The 15295-nt window shown below is 55.5% G+C and overlaps 1 protein-coding gene across 1 annotated transcript; it reads left to right on the top strand.

Annotated features, from left to right (window-relative positions):
- Positions 1–250: 250 nt before the first annotated feature.
- On the top strand, positions 251–13551 carry ANHX (anomalous homeobox; the record flags this gene model as incomplete). Its single annotated transcript, XM_082853756.1, has 9 exons — positions 251–499; positions 2678–2805; positions 4758–4881; positions 5771–5984; positions 6406–6526; positions 7679–7971; positions 11324–11471; positions 13120–13204; positions 13465–13551. 9 exons carry the CDS (start codon positions 251–253, stop codon positions 13549–13551), a joined length of 1449 nt encoding a protein of 482 aa, XP_082709882.1.
- Between the last annotated feature and the right edge of the window lie 1744 nt (positions 13552–15295).

Below are 15295 nucleotides of genomic sequence, written 5' to 3' on the forward strand. Positions count from 1 at the left end.
AGAAGTCTGGCAGCGAGAGCAGCGAGCTGGGCCTTGGTGCACCGCCAGGGTCTACGCTGTTGTGGGGACTACAAGGAAGGTCTGGCGGGCCCTGACGCGCCGCCCTCTCTCACTGCTGCCATGATACAAGTACCTGTGGCGGGAGAGGCCTCGCGTTGTTGGTCTGAGGATTGATGTGCAGTCAGCCCATCAGCACCGGTGGTGGTCCTGACTTTCGTCTTGTTTTCAGAGGAGTCCAACCCGACTCGGGATGCACAGCTTCCTGCAGCTGCTGAGGGGAAGCGGAGGTGCTGGCCTGCCCTTGGCGGACCTGGTGACCCTCGCAGGCAGGCTGTGCCGGGAGGTCCAGGACGATCCCGCCCAGGTGCAGACCTTGGTCACGGCCGTGCTGGACAGCCAGCTCCGCCTGTACCTCTTGGACAACGCGGATGTGGCCCTGGTGTGCGCCAGCATGCTGGCCCAGCAGGAGCAGAACCGGGCTGCCTGCCAGCTGCTAGAGGTAGGACCGGGGTGGGGCGGGGAGAGGGGCAGCAGCCCACAGCAGCCTGAAGATGACAGAAGTGCCCAGGAGTCAGCAGGAGCCTGGGGAGAGCTGCTATAAGCCGAGCCAGGGCCGTTCACTCTCACTGTACTAAGTTCTAACTTGCCTGCTAACCCGAGACAGAACTGACCATCTGTCGGATCCCTCTGGTCCTGGACCAGTGGTCCTGGCTTGGAAAGTTGGCACTCCGGTTAGTGAGGCAAGCAATCAAACAGACCCAGGACCGCAGTCCCTTAGCTGCGGGTCTGTATCCGGGAACTCTGAGACCACAAGTATCTTTGTCACTCCTCCGGTGGTACTTTGAACCTCAACTCAGTTGGCATCAAACCTGAGCTGCATTGATGGGAAACTATTTTTGTCTTTATTTATCCACTTAATGTTACTGCAGTACGTTTTGCTACCCAAATCCTGGGGTGTTTGCTTGCAGGATGCTTCCTGCCCTAGATCGTACTGGGATAGTGCAAATTATGTAGTATTTGCCTGTGTTACTTCCTAAGGTGTGAGGAATTCTGAATTCCAAAATACATCTGGCTCAAAAGGTTTTAATAAGAGATTTGGGGGCCTGTGTTTCCCTTTTTCACTCATAATACAGTCCATAATACAGTCCATGCATAACTCATGCTGAGTTTACCTTCAAGATACTAAACTCTGCCCAGTTCTTTGTTTTTGCTCCCTCTCCCCCAAGCCCTGCGGCACCCTCCTGGCGCTCACGCCCCGCCACCGTGTCCTCTCCTGCCCCCTCTATTAGTCTTCACGTAGCAGCCAGAGGCAGTTTTAAAACTGCAGATGGGACCACGGTACGCACCGAGGCGCGGGCCCAGAGCCTGCCATCCCGTCCTGGCTCCCGCACAGTGGCTGTGCTGGCTGCTTGCCGTTCTCCTGGAGCTCCCGAGATCTTTGTCTTTTGACCTTTGCGCATGCCGTTCCCTCTGCCAGAGGCTGGACACCACTCTGTGTGGCTGGTGCCTTCCTACCTGTCTGGTTTCTGCTTTAAACGTCACCCCGTCGAGCTAGGACTTAAGGGAGCCCTCATCCCCCTCTGTGGCTCCTTCCTCAGCTCACGGTTAGAAACCTGTCTATTTCTCGATCTGTGATCCGCCTCCCCTCCTGCACTGCAGGCCCCAGGAGCAGGGGCGTGTTAGTTCTGCCCATTAAAGGATCCCCAGCACCCAGCATAACACCTGGAACATAAGAGGGCTCAGCCTTGCAAATGTCAGAATAAATGGGTGAACACACAGAGTTGAAGTAGCTGCCAGGAAGGCAGTCAGTGATGGAATGTGAGCGTGACATCAGTGATGAAAAACTCCCGGGATGGGAGTAACTCAGGATGGTCCAGAAATGTCTCTGAGGAAGTGATGTGTTCTGAGACCTGAGAGAAAGGATGGGGCTACCACATCAAGAAAGGGCATTTCCCGCCAAGGGCCACTCCTGCAGGTGGGGAGGCTCCAAGTGGGTTCCCTGTCTGACAGTTGTGCTGACGTCTGCATCCTGGCAGGAGACTGCAGGCCTCTCAGCCCAGCAAAATGGGCTTTTTCTGATGCTGTTGAGAGGAAGCTAAATGATTCTCAGCACCTCCCTCACCAAGATGGGCCTGAGAACACTGGGGTTAGAGGCACGAACCACATACTGACCACAGGGGCTGTGTCCAGGGGAGGCCCACACTCAGCGTCCTTGGCCATCTCTAAAGTCTGGTTACATGACCAAGCCACACTGGGTTGGGGAGCTGTCACTGGCACAGACCGGGACCCCTTCGTCCCCCTCAGCTCAGATTGAACTCACTGAGCCCAGGGGCCCGCCCTGCTGGTGGGAGAGAAAGGCCTTTCACGCAGGACGGGGATCAAGCCTCAGGCCGCTCAGACCTGACCACGTGGTTCTCAGCACGGCTCGGCCTCTGGGTGCTATGGCCACAGCCCGGAGTTGGCCTTCCCCTTGCCTGGCCCTCACCTGGGGGGCGAGGGAGAGCTGTGCCCACCTCCCATTCGTGGGAGGGCCTGCTGGGGACAGGAGCCCGGCCATGGGACTCGTGCCCTCGCCGCGGGGCACCAGCGAGCGGATGTTCTTAGTGGTCAGTCTGGGTCTACGGCGGGGCTCCGGGGCAGGCGAGCGTGCCGGGTCTCAGCAGGCTCTTGTCCACAGGGATGCCGGGTGCCGGGTGGCAGCCTGAAGCTGGTGCAGCTCTGGAATGACATCCACTACCGCCTGGTCATGAAGAGGCTCGGCGTGGCCACGCTGACCCCGGTGCAGAAGTTCCGGTGCAGGAAGAGGTATGCACCAGCCTTTACTGGCGCTTATTCCCCGGGGCTCCCAAGGGATTTGCCCTCCAAGACCACAGAAGGACTTAGGTGAAGTAGAGGCAGGGAGGTAAGAGGAAGCAGTGATAGACAGAGGGTAATAAGCTCCACAGCAGCAGGTGCCCTCCTCTCCACCACTCGGCTGGCTGTGGGGATGCTTTCCGACCTGTGCCCGCAGGGCGAGGACGGGGAGCTGTTCCCAGGACCCAGGCCGAAAGCTGTAGCTGCAGCAGGAGCCACTGCCTGTCGGTGAGGGCCCTGCAGTGAGGGAGGCGGCAGGTGGGCACCCTGACCTCGCTTGCTTCCTGCAGGATGGGTGCCCCTCAGCTCAGCTAATGCCCATGGTCAGGCTCTGCAGGTGCCTGGCCTGGATCCCAGCACGGCCCCTCAGGGCTGCAGGACCGTTAAAAGAGAGAGAAATGTGAGGGTCTGCAAGCACCACATGAGATACACATAGCGCTTAGAAGGCCGTCTGGTACACGGTGGCAGCTGGATGGATGTTGATAATAATTACCACGATGACCATTATCAGCACTAAGTACACGTTATGACTACTAGTTATCATCATTACCATCATCACCGTTCGTGGATGAGGACACCAAAGCACAGAAAAGTTAGTCACTTGCCTGGTTACACACTACAGAGATGCAAAGGCAGGATTCCAGCCTAGACATCGAGACTGGAGAGCCTTTGTTCTTGACCTTGGGTGTCCCCCATTGGCCAGGAGGAGCTGCAGGTCTTGCTCTGAGCTCCTGAAAGCCCAAGTGACAGGAGTTTCTGAGCCATGGGCCTGGTTGATGGAAGAAGAGATGGATTCCTTTTGGATCAGACGGAATTTTTCTCACAGTGCGCGCCAGATATGCCCTCGAAGCCCAGCAGTTAGTCAGCCTTGAGGTCTTCAGGGATGCAGTCAGGTCCCTCCATATAGGCTCTGACAGCCTGCCAGAGGGTGGCTCAGCAAAGTAAATGCCTTGGGGACCAGCATGCAGTGTTTGTGAAGAGGCCCCTGGTTGCTGCGCGTTACTAGAGGTGCTGGGGCCCTGCTGTCCTGGAGCTGCCCGCGGGTGTGGATGATGGACAGTAGACCAGGAAACAAAGCAGATCCTGTAATTCAGAGCAAGGAATGCTAGACGGAACTCGTTCAGTAGAGGGCTGTGACTCACTGGTCCTCTGCTTGTGGTCGGGCTGCAGCACAGGGCTGAGCCTGGGGGAGGCCTGAGCACAGGGAAGGCGTGCTCTGGGCATAAGGAGGGGTGACACTGGAGTCACAGCAGGTGGTTAGTGCAGGAGCAGAGGTGGGAGGTTCTTGGAGTTTCTGGGAGTGGCCATGGCTGGGGAAAGGGTTGTGTCAGGATTGACTCTAGAGGATTTAACGATAGGTTGAATGTACTGGAGAAGGTAAAGAGAATAAACCTGGCTGCAGGGCTCTTGGCCTGATTGGCAGGGACGTGGTGGTCTCTCACTGGGACGCGCAGGATGGGCTGGGGGACGGTGTGGGGAGCAGGAGATTGAGCTCCACTGGGATGTGTGGGGTGTGTTTTCGATGTTCATGGGGGTTTGTTCAATTGGCATTTGGCTAGCAAATCTTGTATAGACCGGTGCTGTTTGCTTATATGTCACTTTTTTCTTTTGGAAAAATTCCAGTATACACTCAGTAAAGAGGGTAGCATAACCAACCTCAGTACCCTCATCCCCCAGCTTTAACAGTCATGGCCACTGGTCAGTGAGTGGTACTGGAAACCCTGGTGAAAGTGTGGGGTGTGGGCCCAGGCAACACGAGACCCCACCCTTGTTCAGGGGATGGACCCGGGGACTGCAGCACAGAGTCCTGCAGGGGAGGCGGGTGGCCAGTGAAAGGACAGGAAGTCCAGGGGAGCACAGCAGGTACAACAGAAGAAGCCAGGGGTCTCACTGTTCTCATCCAGGAACCCACCGCCCGCCTCCCTCTGCCCTGACGGCCTCAAGAGCCGGAACTTCCCCAGAGAAGTTCGCCAGAAGCTGCAGGAGTTTGCTTCGGGTGTGAGCACCAACCCCAGCAAGGCCGAGCGGGTAAGAGCAGATGAGAGCGAGGCCCGGCAACCCTCCCCTTAGCCTACCCTCCCCGGTCCTTAGGGGACTCCCACCCTTAGGTGACATCACCACCCTTAGGGGATTGACCCGCATCCTCAGCCGCACCTCCCCGCCTCCCCAGTGGCCTATCTGCCAGGGCGCTGGCGCTCTCCGCCTGCCCTGAACTGCCCTGGGGACGGCGCTCTTTGGCTGGCAGCCGCCTGCACACGTGGCGGGGTTAGTTTCATCACGGGAGTCTTAATACCCCGTCATCCAGTGTGGCTTCAGCAGGTGCTCACTGAGCACTTACCGCGGCCGGGACTCCAGCAGGAGGGATGCACGGGTGAGCTCTCGGGAGCAGGTGGAGGGGGCAGCAGTAAGAGCCTTGCCGCTCATAAAGCTGGCGTGCTCCCTTCTCTCCCGGTCCAATCAGCGGGGCTCTCCCAATGATCGCCCCGCCCCCTCTCTCCCGGGTCCAATCATCAGCAGGGCTCTCCCAGTGATCGCCCCGCCCCTTCTCTCCGAGTCCAATCAGCGGAGCACTACTGGAGCTCCGTGCTGTGGCCCGTGGTGGTTCGGATCTGGCTCCTGAGGAAGGACAGGTGCCTGATCACAGGGTCGGTCGAGGCCGACGCTCTCTCGCACAGGCCCGGCGGGCGGGCGGGCGGTCAGTGGTTTGGTGGCGCCTCGGGAGGGTCCGGCTTGCAAGCCCTGCCGAGCCCTCCCGGCTGCGAGTGGCTGTCGGCCGGGCGGCGGCTTGAGGAGGAACAAGGCCAGAGGCCACGGCGCCGGCCCGCATGATGCCCCGGCCGCCCTGTGTCCCGGCCCGCTGGTCCCGGCCCCGCGTCTCAGGAGCGGGCTGGGCAAGCGGCGTGTTGTTTCGGCGCAGGAGGACCTGGCTTCGGAGACGCGCTTGACCACTGAGCAGATCTACAACTGGTTCGCCAATTACCGGCGGCGCCAGAGGGCCCTTGTGCAGCGCGCGGCGCTAGCCCGGGACTCGGCGGAGGACCGCACCGCGAGGGAGGCCGGCCCGAGCCCCCCGCAGCCCACAGGCCAGCCCCACCTTGGCTCTGGGTGCGTGGACAGGCCTCAGTGGTCGGGTGAGTGACCCCTCTCCCAAAACCTGTGTCTAGGGCTAGGCCGAGGTAGGGTCACTGGTTACAGGACAGGGTCCTCTCCGCCAGCCCCAGCCTGCACGTTTGGTACTTCACCCTGTGGGAAGTGAGATCGCTGAAGCTGAGGGTCAGGTTGGACTCAGGATGGGCCCAGGTGGGGCTGCAGCAGCGTTTTGCGTTGAGAGGTTACTTTGCGGCCAGGGCCAGGAGTCAGTGGGAAGGGAGCCAAGCACTAGAATTTAGGGTGTTCTGGGTTCCTAATTACGGGTGTTGGTTCAGACCAAAGACAGATCAGGGGACAAACAAAGAATACTGGGCAGCCAGCGTGGCTGTTCTTAACCTGCTGGGAAGGAAGCTGGGACCCTGAGCATCACCCAGCTTCTCCTCCTGTCTGATCGGCTTTTAGCAGGACCTGAGGAAAGTGGGTCTGTACAGACCCAGGAGACCACCCAAGGGCCGTGGGAGCCACTGGTCCTGGCCCCAGACTTCTCTGGAGACGAGACCATGCCAAAGTCACTGGCTCCCAGGTACTGCCACCCACGTGGGCCATGGGACCGTTCCCTGTTCAATTCCCCATCTTCAGTGGGAGACCAGGCCTGGAGTGGGCGTAGGAATGCCTGCCGGGCACTGGGACCAGCTCAGTGATGGCGGAGGGCAGATTCAGCTGAGACCCCAGGTACAGGGGAGCCACTGGCAAGGAGCCCACGTCATGGACTCCAAACTTGTTCCCTGGAGCCTGACTCACAGCCTGACTTCACGTAAATTTTGGTGAATGGGGAAAACAGAAAGAAAAACGTGCAGACCTATCTCCTAAAGGCAAACCCGCTGTCCTCGTGGTCTGTTTCTCTCTAGCGTTTGGTATGGTTGGTATATCATTAGGTTAGTAACAGCCAACATTTCTTGAGTTCCTGCTACAGACCAGGCCCTGCCTAACCGCTTTCCCTCACCCTGTTGCCCCTGTGGTGCCGCACAAACTGCTGTGAAGAAAGTGCCGGCAGCAGCGGGACTGAGTCTGAGTGTGGGACCAGGTCCACGTCTGCGTAAACATCAAGCAGTGCCCACTTTTTCCATTTACACTTGTGTTTTAAGCATCTCTCCTGACACTACCTGGGCTGGCACCTCACGTCCAGGCTGGCACTACCCAGGTGTGTGGCCTTAGGCAGGTTCCCGTGACCTCTCAGTGTTGCTTTTTCTCACCTGTGAAATGGGGATAGTGATGGACCCTGCCACGCATGTCATTACACAGATTACAGGGGCGGGGGGTTGTTAACAAAAGCCCAGGAGCACCATCTGAGACACAGGGAGCATTTGGGGAATATTTTAATTCTTTAAATTATTGACTGCTGCCTAACACTCCTTTAAGATCCACCTTCATTTAATCATTCACCTATTAGGTTCTTGCTAATCATTTTCAGCCTTCAATATTGTGGAGCAATGTTTCATTGAAGGGCTTTGTAAATAAACTGCTAATGTATCTTAGGTTTCCAGGGGTAGTATTTTTTGTGTCTCTGGAACCCTTGTAGCCCCAGGGAGAACTGTGGAGGCAGCGTGATTGGGGTGGAACCCACAGCCATCTGTGGCTGCGTTGAGTCCGGAGCCCAGATTCCCAAACTGGGCTGGAACCTCCTCCCAGGCCCCACTACCCTAGCCTGAGGGATGGTGTTCACTTTGCTCCCCAGGTCTCTGCAGGGTGGTGAGATGTACCAGGAGGGGCCTAGCCACGATCCTGCCACTCTTCCTCCCGTCTTCCCTGGCTCTGGTTTCTGCCCTCTGGCTGCTGGCAGCGACATGCTGGACCCCTCTCTGGGTGCCCCCGTGTCATGGCTGACATCTCTTGCACTGGAATCCTCCAAGGAAGTTTCCTTCCAGACTAGGCCACTGATCCACAGTCACGGGCTGGACCTCACAATGCGCCCTGCAGATGCTCCTCTGGCTGTGTCCCTCACCGCCCTTGGTGAGGCCAGCCCCACAGGTGGGTCTATGCTAGACAGACTATGTGTTTCTACATCAGATGCTTCAACTGCTTGTATGTTATTTGACGGGGAAGAATTTTGACGGGCCAGGACTTTCTGCTTGAATCTCTTATATTTGATTAGACCCCAAACCAGTTCAGTTGGAACAGGCTCTTCCCACCAACAGCCTGGATAGTTTTCATTTTATTTTTGTTTTCAAAATAAAATGTGCACGTGACTAAAAAAATAAGATGGTGAGGAAAGAGTTAAAATGAAATGAAATGGCTGCCACCCCTGTACTCCAGTCCCTGTAACTAACCAGTCAACATCTGCTACAACGGAGGAGGGCTGAGCTGTTCAGACCTCTAGCTCTCTCTTCCTAGTTTCTTCCTTAGTTGTAACTGTCGCTATAAATACCTTTAAAGAATACGTATTCAGGTATATATTTCGTGCACCAAACACGATAGCATCTTGTGACATCCCAGCTTCTAAGGAGGATGTTGGCGCTGAACTCAGCCTGTCACCTAAATTTCTTAGTCTTCTGTGGTCCCATACAGGTCGGCTTGTAGTTTGTCGTTGCCTCCGTTTTTTCTTACAGTGTCTGCTTTTATCACATTCCCAAGTTCTTGCAGTGTCTTAAGCATCCCCTTTGAAGACTTGCTGCCAGGGCCTCCCTCCTGCTCCCAGTCTGGTGTGGAGCCGTCATCCCAGGAGCACCTTTAACTGCTTCCCTGGGTTTGCTTCAGCGTTTCCTTAATTGCAAGTCTTGTTCTTTCTTTCGTGACTCTTGTTATGTTAGAGAATGTCTTTAATTAACTCTATAAGAAAGGGTGCCTGCAAGGTAGTGTCTGTTTCCTTGCATCTTCTGAAATTGTCTTTAATCCGCCCTCAAGTTTGATTAATGACTTGTCAGGGACAGAATTCTGAGTTTAAAATACTTTTTACCTTAGAAATTTGAAAGCAACATAGCATCCAATTATAGCATCCAATGTTGTCATTTTAAGTTAGATGTCATTCTGATGTTCACGTATTTTTCCTTTATTGGTGCTTTTTATTTTTGAAGTCTTGGTGTTCTGAAATTTCACAGTGATGGTCCCAGGTGTGAGTCTTTTGAATTCACTTTGTTGTTAAGCTTTTCAATTTAAAGAACCAGAGAACAAGGTATTCTTTAAGCTCTGGGCACTTTTTGTGATTTTCTTTGATAGTTTCCTCCTTCCAGTTCTCTCTTTAGAGCACAAATGTTATTTGGATGTTGGAAATCCTGGACCAATCTCCCAAAATGCTTACCTTTTTTAAAAAATTTCTTTTTTATTGTATGTGCTTTTGTCTTAAACTTTGTCTTCTGATATTTTGACAATTATACATTTTAAGAGAACTCCAACCTCTCTTTTCTTTTTTTTAAAATTTTATTTATTTATTTATTTGGCTGTGCCGTGTCTTAGTTGCGGCACGTGGGGTCTCTAGTTGTCGCGTACAGGCTCTTAGTTGAGGCATGAGGGATCTAGTTCCCTGACCAGGGATTGAACCTGGGCCCCCTGTATTGGGAGCATGGAGTCTTAATCACTGGACCACCAGGGAAGTTCCCCAAGCTCTCTTTTCTTATTTCTGATTTTCCTTTCTTCATAGATCATGTTACTTGTTTTTGTTTTTTTAATAAGTTTTTAAAAATAAATTTATTTATTTAGTTTTGGCTGTGTTGGGTCTTCGTTGCTGCACACGGGCTTTATCTAGTTGTGGCAAGCGGGGGCTACTCTTCGTTGTGGTGTGCGGGCTTCTCGTTGAGGTTGCAGAGCATCTGCTCTCGGTGCATGGGCTTCAGTAGTTGTGGCTCGGAGGCTCTAGAGCACAGGCTCAGTAGTTGTGGCGCACGGGCTTAGTTGCTCTGCAGCATGTGGGATCTTCCGGGACCAGGGCTCGAACCTGTGTCCCCTGCATTGGCAGGTGGATTCTTAACCACTGCACCACCAGGGAAGCCCCGATTGTATTACTTTTTATAGATGCAGTATCTTATATTTCTCCGAGTATCCTAGTTAGTAGTTTCAGAAAATGTGCTTTCTTGCCTGAAGGGGGGAATGTTGGGGTTGTGGATTCAGGCCCTTCCTTGAACAGAGGAGGAAGAGGTGCCCCAAAGAGGAAGAGCCTGGAGACTCATTTCTCTGAGGCAGCTTTTCCATCTGATCTTTGGTCTTTGATTTCAGAGACCTTTTCCTGTCCATGTTTACTAACAAGGCTGGAGCTGGGATGGGCAGTGGCCAGCCTCATACTGGGAGGAGGGAAGCTGGTCTTCACACCGTGTCCAGCCTATGTGAGGGGTGTGTTCTCTGGGATTTGGAGAGCTCCCTGCTGGTTGCCTGAGCACCTTGCTTTCCCTCCCTCCCTGCAAACCTCTCAGGGTCCTTGGCCCCTGCTTATGCCCCAGCTTCCCTTCAGACAGCCCCCACCATGGGATCAGACCTGTGCCCTGCATCTGCAGAACATGGACATCTCCCACCTGCCAATTACCCTTCCCATGACACTCCCTTTGTTCTAGGCTTCGGGCTTTTTATTTCTGTTTTTCTTGGAGGAAGAAGATAAAACCCACTGATCTATTCTGTGTAAACTGGAAATGTTCAAATTAGCAGTTAACCGTATTTCCTGGACCTCAGACTATCTGTAAAGTTCTGCAGGAAAGGGGAAACAGCAGAAGGCGGAGGTAGAGTCATGCACCAAATGGTTAGGAAGATCTCGGCTCTGGCAGACAGGAGGGAGGACTGTTGTTTGGGGTCTGAGATCGGGGATGCATGCTAGTTTTACCACCTGGATAGACTTAGGGCAGCAATGGACCTTCCTTCTTACCTCACTTTGCTCCTAAACGTCTGTCGACCCAGAATTGATCACGTCCACAGGGGCTTGCCTTTTAGGGTGAAAGACAGACACGCTGAGAGATTTTCTACAATATTTTAAGTAGAGAGAAAAGGCAAGGTAAGGTAGTAACACCTGGCACTGCAGTGAAATCATGGTGAAACCCAAGGTGAAAGGGGGGGGGGCAATGGCCGTGGGCTGGGCCAGCCTGTGGTGAACGGGGGACACCGCGGGGTCTCTCCTCAGACAGCCGTGGTGGGCGTAGGGCGGGCTGGGGTGCTGAGTCTTTGTTTGGCACTGGGGCTGGCATGAGATCTAGAATGACAAAGAGAAATTTGAGGTCAGCAAAACTTGACCTTGTTTTGGTTTTTGGGAGCCTGCAGAGGCCACTGAGATCAGCAGTGGTGGCTGTTTTCCCTCAGCGCAGGAGCCGAGGCTGGGGGCTGCCTCTCCACGGAGGCCTGTGTTGTGCTGCACGTAGACTGTGCTCCCTTCCCCCAGCACTGGGTTGTGGGATTGCTTCCCGTGCAGGATTAGCTGACCCTCCCAGCAGCAACGTCCGGAGCACATACCTGGAGGAGGGTCCAGGTACCAGCGGTGGCCAAGCGGAGCCACAGGCGAGCGGCTTCCTGGTGCCCCGGCTTCCACTGCAGGCTCCTGAGTTCACCCTCACCCAGAGGTAAGCTACAGGGCTCAGGTGACACTTCCTACGGGCCGTGGGCAGGGTGCCTGGTGCACAGACTCACCATCTCCAACGGTGCAGAGTGCGTCCCCTCCTTATGGATTTCTGGAAACCTCAACAGTCCCCCATCCTACATCTACTGAAAGAAGGTGGTACTCTCTCCCTCAGACAAGCATTGGAGCAGATACGGGCGTCCGTTCTGTGCGTGGCGCTTAGGCCTTCACGCGTCCCCAGAGCTCTCCCTGGGCCCCAGCAGCCTCTTTCAGGCATTTTCTTTTCCCCAAAGGCTTTTAGCTTCTGGACAGCATCAAGATCCTGATTGTATATTCCAAATTGGAGTTTTAAAGGGGCTTGGGACAGCCATGGCAGTGTCCAGAGGCTTCACAGGAGGCGATGTCGGGCCAGGGGTCCTCCGGTGGAGAGGGAATCTACGATGGGGACCGCAGGACAGGGTCCCCAGGGTTCGGGGTCTCCCAAGTCTGGGAGCAGAAGGCCAGGTGCCCAGTGAGGGAAGAATTACTGGGGGACATAGGAGAGAAGGGGAGGAGCCTCCCAAGTCAGAGGCTCTGCTTGTGGAAACAGCTAGATGGTGGGAAAATTCAGACCATGCTGATGGACTCACTTTTCCATTTATGACCGGGAGCCACACAGAGCAGCCACAGGGCCGCTCATGGCCTGCTGGGCCTCTCCACTGGCTGTATCACCCTTGGACTCCAGTGCCCCAGCTCATCCTTGCTTTGATCTGGTAACCTTGATTCCTTGTTTAAAAACTGCTTCATGTAGTTGGCATAAAGTAAACCAACATGTTTAGACGGTGCACAGGACAGTTTTCCGAGCGTGACTTACGTATCCTACAAACCATAGCTGTGCTGCTAGTCATGGGTCACGGGGCTGTTCCCACCCTTGCCACCCCAGGACCGAGGGCCTGCTTTCTTTAGCTGCGTTTTCTAGAGTTCCATATAAGTGAACTCATACAGCGTAGACTCTTTTTTGGGGTATGGCTTCTTCCACTCAGCCTGACTCCTGTGAGACCTGCTCCCACTGCCGTGTGTGTCCGCACCCCTCCTCTTCATGGCGGAGGCCGAGCCCTTGGTGTGGATTGTCGTCACCTGTTGGCGGGCATCTGGGAGCTCCTGGTTTGGGACTGCTGTGCACGTTCCCGACGCGTGGTGGCCTGCGTGTTTGCCCTCGTGTCTCTGGGGATGTGCACGTGGCGGTGGGATGAGTAGGTCACAGGTTGAGTGTGGTCTGACTTTGAGGGACCGCATGATATTGTCCCGAGCGGCTGCATCTGCGTCCCCTGCCGCCTCCCCGGATTTGGTCCTAAGGACCTCTGGGCTCCGTCACACCTCAGGCCTGTTCCTTTTCTTCCTTCACATCTCTGCTTACCATCCCGTCCTCCGTGAGCCTGCGCTGATGTGCTCTCTGACTACCTGAGCCACCTGCTCAAGGTGTCACACAGGCCCCTCCAGCACCCTGCACACCTGAGGGCCCTGCAGGAGGAGGCCGTTCCCAAAAGAGAGTCCGGCACCAGGAAGGGCTTCTGATGGGCAGAAAGCTCTCAGGGTGTGGCGCTCACAGTAAACAGCGTGAGCCTCAAACAGGGTCTGGAAAAGGGCCTGTCCTGACACTGTCCCTTTTCCAGCCCCCCGGAGCTGGCTCCGGCCCCGCCTGCCTTCCCTGGCCCCGTGCCGGCCATGGACCTGGGCCAGCCCATGCCCTCCAGCCAGGTGAGGCCTTCCTATGAGGTACCGTGGGTTTCCCTCCTAACTCCTGGGTCCTCAGCTTGGGACTTTGGAGTGAATAAAATGGACAGAGTTGAACATGGGGCAGGGATTCCTCAAGGCTGGACTTCGGTGGAATGAGAACTGGAGGCAGGTGTCATGGGGCGGAGTCCAGAGGGGGCGGGTCCCAGGATCAGGGTGACCCGGATGGGAAGGCAGAGCCCACAGAGGGCACCTCCATGTGTGATGCTGTGTTGGCATTCCAGGTGCAGTGGCCCGATAGCCAGACCTCCAGCGACGCCTTCTGGGGAGCCAGGATGCTCCTTGAGCTTTCAGGGGGCAGTCTGGGCTGAGCTGCCCCTCGGGAGCCTGGCCAGCACTCCAGGGGAGCAAGTGTGGAATCTGGTAACACAAGTTGCAGAGCTCTGTCCCTACAGAAGAAGGAGGTCCCCAGAGTTCCCTGGGGGTTCTGCTGAGAAGCACTAAGGGCTGCCATGTTTGAATAGTTTGGTTGGCAACTCCCTGTACTGCAAGAAGCATCTGAGGAACATTTGTGAAGTCAGAAGTCCAAGGTGGGTCTGTTCTACTCAGGCAGCAGTAGTTTGCAGTCAAGCTTCTGGGCAGGCAGGCCCCTCTCCAGAGAGGAGGGTGTGGCACTGCAGCCACCCTCCCGCCCAGCCCCGTGGTGAGTGCGGCCCACAGGCACGTGCACTGCAGGAGAGTGCTGGGTGGGGCGCGGTGCCTTCCCCTCGCTGTTGTGATCCGTTGTGTTTGCCGACCAAGTGTTCTGTTCAATTAAAGTTTAATGTTCTGACGCGCCCCTCCCCCATTCACTTAACTGTCCCGGATACCTGCCCCTGCCAGGCCTGGCCCCCATTGCACAGCGCGAGGGCACTACTCCACGCATCAGGACCTGGTGAGGGATATTCAGATCCTTTCCACTAGCTCCGTGTTATAAGCAGCGTCCCGTGGGCATCTCTGCGCTCTGCCCCTTGCCTGGTCATTTTGCCCCGGGAACGAGGAATTGCCCCCAAGGTGGAAGCGGTGTGCTGAGCGCACAGGCCAGGGGCTGAGCTTTGGCACCCGGGACTGTCCTCCCCGGGGATGGGCCCTTGACCCTCACCTCCCCATCCTGTTGGTCGACAGAAGTGGTACAGCGGGGAGCAAAGTCAGGTTTGTGCCCTTGGGGCTCACAGGAGAGTGGGGAGGGGCAGAGGACCGCGGGGGCGCTTCCAGGTGCTTGCTGGGGAGTGGGATGAAGTGGGAGCAGCTGAGAGCCTGGGACGCCTGAGCGGACACTGAGAGCTCCCCGGGAGCGGTGTCTCAGCTGAGACCACCAGCACTCCTGCATCCCGTCACGTCCCACCTTCCTTGCCAGAACCACAAGCAGGGCCGAGCATCACGAGTGACAGGGGTGCCACGTGGACGGCCACTCACATTCCAGGTTCCCGGAAACTCGGACCTTTCAGTTTGAGAACATTTTCTTATTTTGAAACAATTGAAAACTGGCCAAAAGTTGAAAATGGGGTACAAAGATCTTTTTTCCCTTGAGCCATTTGAGAACAAGTTACTGACCTGCTGCCCCATCATATTCCCCTAATACTTTTATGTGCTTCCTTCAGAAGGAATTCTACACGTGCACAGCACCTCCATGGAAATCAGGGAATCAGTCCTGGTGCTTTACTGCCTCCTAATTTGCCAGACCCCATGAGAGTTCAGGTCGTCATCCCAGTAATGCCCTGGATGTGAGAGAATCCAAATCTGCCCCATAGCACTGGCTGCCTCTACTCAACAGGGCTTTCAGTGCCCTTCAGCCTGGGACAGTCCCTGGGTTTTCCTGGCCTTCCATGACCTCGGCTTGAGTATTGCAAGCTGGTTACTCTGCAGAACGTCCCCCAAAGTGGCCATGTCTGACGTTTCCTTGTGATTTTGGGTTTGCATTTGGACGGAAGATCCCAGAAGTGACGCTTGGTCCTTACTGCGTCTTCTGGGCGGTGCGTGTCCTTGTCACTCACCCCACTGCTGATGGTGCGCATCTCCATCACCTGGTTAGGGTGTTGCCGACCAAGCTTCTCCACTGTAAAGTTCCTCTTTTTC

This window comes from Leucopleurus acutus, assembly GCF_964270905.1.
Source record: "Leucopleurus acutus genome assembly, chromosome: 13".
NCBI classification, from domain to species: Eukaryota; Metazoa; Chordata; class Mammalia; order Artiodactyla; family Delphinidae; genus Leucopleurus; species Leucopleurus acutus.